Genomic DNA, 8,268 nt, shown 5'->3' with positions numbered 1-8,268 from the left:
GTAACAGAACACCAACATGAGCCCAGTGGAACAACACTGAGGCCTTCCTTTCCATTTCTACCTCTGCCAGCCTCTTCTGGATCCCACCACCAACACCAACACCAACCAAACAACAAAAACAATAACAGGTGTAGCCAACCATTCCACCATGCTATGAAAACAGTTCTAGTACGGTTGGATAATTAACGCACACTCCGCAGTCCTTGTATGTTGTAGAAAAATTAAAACAGTTTATTGTCCATACATACAAGTAAATCCAATATCAATACGGAAAAAGACAGGTAACAAAACTGACGGTAGGGTGTGAGTTTAAAGAACAACGTTTGTGTGATCTAAGGTACAGCGAGCGTGGCCTAAATAATGTTGTTCCAAAGCTAACCTGCTTCCATCCACCCAGGTGCAATTAATTGTCTACCTAATACACACCTGGGCCTATGACGTCACCTCACCACGTGAACACACACTAGAACAGCCATCGTGTTCTACCACCCAGTATCCTTACATTTTCAAAATCACATCAGGATAAGCTAGCATAAAGCTATTCTGCAGTTTTTCTGTGTAGGAGAATTTACAAGCGGCCAACTAGTGGTCGTTGTGTGTAAATAGCAGCTTACCATTGTAACCCCATCTTACCATTTGACCCCCGAGGCGGCGCTTATAGTAAAAAAGTAAAAAAAGGCACGGTTGTTATAGTGTTAATCATTAATCCTGACATATAAATAACCAAAAACATCAAATAAAAACATTAAAATAATAATTTTGCCATTTAGCAGACGCCTTTATCCAAAGCGACTTACAATTACGAATTACAGGGACATCCCCCCTGGAGTAACTGAGGGCTAAGTGCCTTACTCAAGGGCACACTAGTAGTGGTGTGGCTTCAGGCGGGATTCGAACTCACAACCTTCCGATCACAAGTCCAACTCACTATCCACTAGACCACCACTACCCCTAAACATTCATCATGAAACTATAATTCGAAAGCATTAAACACAAATCATCCAGAACAAAAGTCCAGAGCAAAAAAGGGTCACCACGACAACAGGAATGCAGAGAAGAACCTTGGCTGGCCACACCAGCGGTACTCCCACAAGACACATTCTTCTCCGAGAGGCTTTGTAGTCCAACAAATGAAGAGAAATAGACCTTCCCTTGAAAGGAAAAGAACGGAATTTTTCCGAACATTATTTTCGGTTTATGGCAATGGTTGAAGACACCTCATAAGAAAGGACATAGTAGTGTTCTCTTTTGTAAAGCTACCCGTGAATATGACACTGCGTGTGTGTGTGTGTGTGTGTGTGTGTGTGTGTGTGTGTGTGTGTGTGTGTGTGTGTGTGTGTGTGTGTGTGTGTGTGTGGACTGAACTGAAATTGCACGGGAAGCTGGCCATATCACAACTGGGTTACAGATGTAAACTTTTAGTTTTCATATTTGGCAGCCTGGGCCATGTTCATAAATGTGTTGTTAGAGGCCTTCAAATGGCTGGTCTACCTAAGAGAAGGGCCAAACAGTTAGCAAAGTATTGCTCAGTATCCGCTGTTATTGGTAGCCGCTCAATATGGAGAAGGCGGTGCTTCTTGTACCCATGAGCTGGATACTGTCTGTTTTACAGTATTGATACTGGATCTGTCAACCCACTGGTATCATCTGGTGTGAATAACATCCTGTGTATAGCAGAACTGGTTGTTGGCTCAGCACTACTGTAACTGACTGTTTCCATAATGTCAAAATGCACTGTTAGTATTTATGTCCTTTAGATATTGTACATGTATGTGGACATAAATAAAGCATTTAAAATGTGTGTGTGTGTGTGTGTCCTCCTAGGCCATCCAAGGTCCAGAGAGGTCTGTGTTAGCAGTGCTGACTGAGAGAGATCTACTGCTCTACCCCACTCTGCCTGAGAGTAAAGACACCTTCAGCAACCCAGCCAAGACCCACCCTCTCATCACCACCAGGTACATGTTGTCCTCCAGGGGGAGGCTGGTGGAAGTAGCCATCCTCATTCCGTTCCATGTATTACAATGAGCCTGTCCTCCGATTTCTACCTCCACCAGCCTCCCCTGATGTCCTCACTCCTCTGTCCTTACGGCATGTACTTGGGTCAGTGTTGAAGTGTACTGAGCTGTAAAAGGAGTTCTCTTACTGTGGACGTCAATAAGTGCTGTTAGCTGTGTTCTGACACACACACACACACACACAGACACACACACACACACACACGCACGCACGCACGCACGCACGCACACGCACAAGGATGGATGGATACGGTCCGACACAATAACACTCAAATACTCACACTGCCCTAAAATGGGCAAAGCAAACGCGCAGCAAATGTGGAAATAATGAAACAGAGGAAAAGTAGCCTCAGTGTTCTGTAACTGGTCCCCTTCTGCCCAGCTGCAGGCAGATCACTGAAGATAATATTAGTTCAGCCTCCTGCCTCCCGTATTTCCTTATCCACCATCCAGACTCTCTCTCTCTCTCTCTCTCTCTCTCTCTCTCTCTCTCTCTCTCTCTCTCTCTCTCTCTCCCTCTCTCTCTCTCTCTCTCTGTCTCTCTCTCTCTCTCTCTCTCTCTCTCTCTCTCTCTTTCTGAAATCTCTGTTTCACTGTGTCAGCAGTTAACTGTATTACTGTTTTTACTTTACCGCAGAGCTAAAACCAGACAGTCCAACCAGGCCAGGAGGCGTGGAGGGGAAACTTGGACTATGTTTTGGGCCTAGTTACAGATCTAGAGGTGTACGTTTCCGTAGTTACAGATCGAGAGGTGTACGTTTCCGTAGTTACAGATCGAGAGGTGTACGTTTCCGTAGTTACAGATCTAGAGGTGTACGTTTCCGTAGTTACAGATCTAGAGGTGTACGTTTCCGTAGTTACAGATCTAGAGGTGTATGTTTCCGTAGTTACAGATCTAGAGGTGTACCGTTTCCATAAATGGCCTATGGGGAAATGTTCGAGGATGATCTCACATTCACATGGAAATGATTTTGCGAAACCAGTAGTTATGACTCATGCGTCCACCCCTCCCTCCCTCCCTCCCTCCCTCTCTCTGGGGTACTCTCTTTTCCATTTTTCCATAATTCCCCTCTGTTTTTTCTTTCCGCTCCATCTCACCTCTCCTCCTTTCCCTTTCTCTGTCTCTCTTTCTTCCTCTTCCTCTTCCTCTTCCTTTACCACTCATCTGCTTCCCGCCCTGATTATTATCCTTGCTCACCTTTTCTCTCCCCTCCACCCCCCCCCCCCCCCCTAGACTGGTTCACTCGGGCCCAGGGAAGAGCTCTCCTCTGCTGGACTCAGAGCTGTCGTTTGGCCTGCGTACGGGCACCAAGCAGGGGGTGGAGACCCATGTGTTCAGGGTGGACTCTGCCAAGGACCTGTCTGCCTGGACGCATCTCCTGGTGGACGGATGTCACAACGCCGCCGAGCTCATTCAGGAGGTTACTACAGGTACACACACGCACACGCACACACGCACACACACACACACACACACATACACACACACACACACACACACACACACACACACACAATCACACACACACACACACACACACACACACACATACGCACACACACACACACACATATACACACACACATACGCACACACGCACACACTCAGGGCCGCCACTATGTACACGCGCAACACAGGCTGTGTGTAGGGCACCAAGCACCAAAACAGCTTAATGATCGTCATCATAATCATGATGATGAATTATTTCAATTGAAGACGAAGCACAACAACAATAGACCCCATTAGACCGTTATTAGACCACCATTAGGGATAGCGTTATGGCTAGCAGCGGCCCTGCACACCCACACACACACACGCTTGCCCGCCCGCACGCCCGCATGCATGCCCCCCGCACGCACGCAAGGACGCATGCACGCACAACCTGCTGCTGAGCTCATACAACAGTCTCTTACAAGTGCATACTGACAAGAAACGACAAGAACCTCACATGTACAATATTATAGACTCGGAATAGTTCTACAACCAATGTGAGACCATCTATCTTTTGCTTGCAAACAGGGTGTTTAGTAGAGGTTGGTGAAGTCTGAACAGACAGTGACGGGTCTGTTTATACACATGTTATGCCATTTATAAACTATATACAGAAGTAGTATAGGAGGAGCTGAAGATATAAAGTTATAACGTAGCAGGTTAACCCTAATTTTCCCACATGTACCGTCTTCCCACATGTACCGTAACATATACATGTATATGGCCAGACGACAGCATACACTATGTAAATAGAGTTATAATGCCCCCTGCTGGTGTTGTGGTGTGGCGCAACCCTGTGGAACAGAAAAGTGTCATCATCATCATCATCATCATCATCATCATCATCATCATCATATTCCAGTAGCAGTGTTCTCTTGTGTTTGTGTGCAATGTCATCCTGTTTTCAATCGGTAGGGTTAGCATCACTAGCTAACTAAGCACTTTGAGCTGCAACGTTTGCCGGAAAAGTGCTCTACAAAGAAAAGTGATTATTATTAATCGGAGTTGATATCCCTCTCACCTCCCACCCCCACACGTCCCCCCTCCCCACATACCTCCCAACCCCCCCCCCCTCCCCCAGCCTGTAGCTGGAACGGGAAGGAGTGCACCCTGGGAGTACACATTGACGAGGGCTTCACCCTGTTCACGGAGGACATGGGCGTGAGGAAGAGCGTCCTCCTCCAGCAGCCCTTCGAGCGCCTGCGCATGTCCTCGGACGACGGCGTACGCATGATCTTCCTCGACTTCGGAGGCCCGGAGGCCGAGATAGTGAGTCACTCCGCCTGCTACCTCTATATCTCTATATCTCTATATCTCTATATCTCTATATCTAGATATCTAGATATCTAGATATCTAGATATCTATATATCTCCTATGGTAGTCTGTCTGTCTATCTCTATATCTCTATATCTATATATCTATATATCTATATATCTCTATATCTCCTCTGGTAGTCTGTCTGTCTATCTCTATATCTCCTCTGGTAGTCTGTCTGTCTATCTCTATATCTCCTCTGGTAGTCTTTAAAAACCTTTCGTTTTTAAAAAAAAAAGTTTTTTCCTAACCTCTCCATCCTTCACTCTTTCTCTCTCTCTCTCTCTCTCTCTCTCTCTCTCTCTCTCTCCCCCACCTCTTATTCTCTCTCTCTTTCTCTCTCTCTCTCTCTCTCTCTCTCCCCCCTCTTATTCTCTCTCTCTCTCTCTCTCTCCCCCCTCTTATTCCCTCTCTCTCTACCCCCTCGTATCCTCTCTGTCCCTCTCTCCTCTGCAGAAACTAGACCTCCACTCCTGCCCCAAGACCATGGTGTTCATCATCCACTCCTTCCTGTCAGCCAAGGTGAAACGACTAGGCCTGCTGGCGTGATGACACCTTCTGTAACCTTTGACCCCCCCCCCCCCCCCCCCCTCACCCCGAGAACAGCCACACAGGCGTTGGAACCACGCAGCACAGCACAACGGAGGGAAGACCCGTACAGTCAGGAGAACCCAAACCTGGAGAGGACGACTGCTCCACAACAAACCAAACTCTCAAACCAAGAGCCCTGATTGGTCAGAATCCTCTCCTTCTTTTGTAGTGGGGATATCTTGATATACTGTACCTGCAGTCATGATGGTTCCTTTGTTATAATCAGTTATACGGCCAGGGTACAGATGGCTTATGTCATCAGTCAAAAAGGATGACATAACACCTGTCCCCAGAAGGTTATGACGAGTTATGACAACCATACAGTTATGACCACCTACCTACACAGCATTGTTACCGAGGCGTTTGTCCCGTACATGATTGAATTGTGCGTTTTATCGTTTTATAGCAAGGTTATGTCCCTTTTCATAAGCATTATAGCCGTCGTGATTAGAACTTGTCATGAGAAGAGATTCACAACTCCTGTTTGATGTCCATGAGAAAAGTGTGTAAGCATCAAGCTGTCTTTCGTTTCATAAAATCGGTGAACACTGTTACCTGCACTGTAAAATGTAAACGGTACAAAATGCGTCGAGTGAATCAAAATTCACGGCCACATTGATCATGTACAGCACCCTCCTATGTTGACGCTCCAACCGTTTCATCTTTCCCCGTTTGCGTTTGTGTGACCTGGTGACAGTAAAATCCTGCAGCCCTTTTATATCTTCCATTAGAGCGTCTCTCCCTGCGCTGACTGCGCTGGTTTAGTGATGCTAAGATGCTTTTTAGTCCCTCCGGCTCTGTGCCGTTTTACAAGGCTCGTAAACATCTCCCATGGCCCGGCATCAACACCACGATAAGCTTGGCCATAAAGCTAATAAAGCGAAGTTAACAACTAAATCCCAGACATGTAATTTCAAAAATGATTTAAGGCCCTGTTTAGTTGTTTTCTGCACCCTCAATCTAACTTGAATGACCTGATGCATATAATTGCTATGCATTTATTTTTATTTTTTTTGCTGTTTAGCTTGACACGGTATCATTTCAGTCGGTGGAATCGGTACTAAGACCACTTTTGATTTAGAGAGTGACCCGAGAGACACTAGATGGATAGATCCATAGGTGTAACACTATTGTGGAATACATGTATAGTATTTACTGGAAAGAGAGAGAGTGAGAGAAAGAGAGAGAGACAGAGAGAGAGATGGTCAGAGATGGTCACATGTGTTTAGATGTGTTACAGTGCAGTATGTTGAAGCTAAGACAATATTTGAAGTCCTTACCGAGCTAGTCAAATCAATACACAGTATTTTATCTTTCTCTTTTAGCCATTTTGGCAACTTCTTGGTGCATTTGAATGAGATACGCTTGCTGGGGAGTGAAGGTGCATTTTTGATACTGCGTTTTGTCTGCCCATGTTGTTAGTGTGTTCATTAACAGTTAATCATCCTGAACCTACAGAATACACACAAAGATGGCGCCTTGTTCACAGCGCAACATGTTCCTTTTACCCCCCAATTTTGTGTGTCAACAAAATATCCACAACTCGTGGCCTTCTCTCTACAACGATAAACAAACACGTATATTAATATATATATACAGTATATATATATTTCAAAGCAAAAAAAAACAAAAAACTTTGCTTTCAAGAATAAAAAAATGTATTGTATATTCTTATTTAAACAAAGGTGTGCCTTGCAGGGTTTGTTTGTATATAAATGTGTAATAAACTTTGATTGTTAACTGCTGCTGTGCTTTATTGATACCAGATCTGTAGATATGAGTGTAATAGTTATTTGCATTAACACTAGAAGAGCCACGAGGGGTCACGGTGACCCCTGTGAGTAAAAAGAACATTTCTATCTTTGCACTTGATCAAATTTCAGGACCCTCCTTTCATGACTTTTCCTAGATATGTGCGTTCTACCACCCAGTGTCCTTACATTTTCAAAATCACTTCAGGATAAGATAGTAAAAGGCTGTTTTGCAGTTTTTCTGTGTAGGAGGCAGGCTAAAAAAAGAAGCGCCCTCTAGTGATCTCTGTGTGTAAATGGCAGATTTACATTAAGGCGGCTCTACTAGTAGGTAAAATAGGCACAGCTGTTGTAGTGTTAACTGGGCAGTGTGGTGTAAACTCAACAACCCAACCAACAGGACAGACTGGTTCCCCATCAAACATTCACAAAGTGACCTTTAAGTCAAGCTGCTGTCTCCCTTATCTCCTGTGCCCAGTGAGTGAGTCTTCAGGTTGGACATTGTGCTTCACAGCCAAAGATCTGTATCCAGTCACACCGCTGCCTTGTACACTACATCAGACCAGTGGAGGCTGGTGGAGGTAGAAATCGGAGGACAGGCTCATTGTAATGCATGGAACGGAATGTGGAATAGTATCTAACACGTTCTCTGTGCGTTACAATGAGTCCGTCCTCTGATTTCTACCTCCACCAGCCTCCCCCTGCATCAGACATACAGTGGGGGAGAAATAAGTATTCAACACATCAACAATTTTGGAATTCAACATAATATTTCCATTGCAACTATTCACATTCGATTTAGACCAGAACCATTGGTATTAACTCAATAAAAGTACCAGAACCAGTGGGGTTGTCACACAGGTTTATGAAGCAGAGGCAACCGGGCCCAGTGATCAGAACTGTGGTGATGGGTCTAGCAGAACAGACTGCTGCTGGGTAACAGCAGGGTGCAGGTACGAGTGGGACGCAGGCGCCATTGTTGAGACCATCAGACAGCAAATAACACCTTGTGGGCTGGAGTCGGATAGTTATCATGGCGGTAATATCAGCAGAGCGCAGACACCCACCCATGCTGTAAACTCAGTCTCTTTAAATCAGGCTGGC

General features: G+C 45.3%; 1 protein-coding gene across 1 annotated transcript in view; it reads left to right on the top strand.

The window, feature by feature from the left end:
• snta1 (syntrophin, alpha 1) overlaps positions 1-7,145 on the top strand; it is a 45,104-nt gene extending 37,959 nt beyond the window's left edge. The window contains exons 5-8 of the mRNA XM_080545925.1: positions 1,825-1,955; positions 3,250-3,446; positions 4,589-4,776; positions 5,279-7,145. Coding sequence (XP_080402051.1) covers positions 1,825-1,955; positions 3,250-3,446; positions 4,589-4,776; positions 5,279-5,371 — 609 coding nt within the window. The 3' untranslated portion in view covers positions 5,372-7,145. The remainder of the gene's footprint in view (positions 1-1,824; positions 1,956-3,249; positions 3,447-4,588; positions 4,777-5,278) is intronic.
• The last annotated feature ends 1,123 nt before the right edge of the window (positions 7,146-8,268 follow it).

Source organism: Nansenia antarctica (genome assembly GCF_963989245.1).
Source record: "Nansenia antarctica genome assembly, chromosome: 15".
Taxonomy (NCBI): Eukaryota; Metazoa; Chordata; class Actinopteri; order Argentiniformes; family Microstomatidae; genus Nansenia; species Nansenia antarctica.
This window is presented reverse-complemented; position numbering and strand designations above follow the sequence as displayed.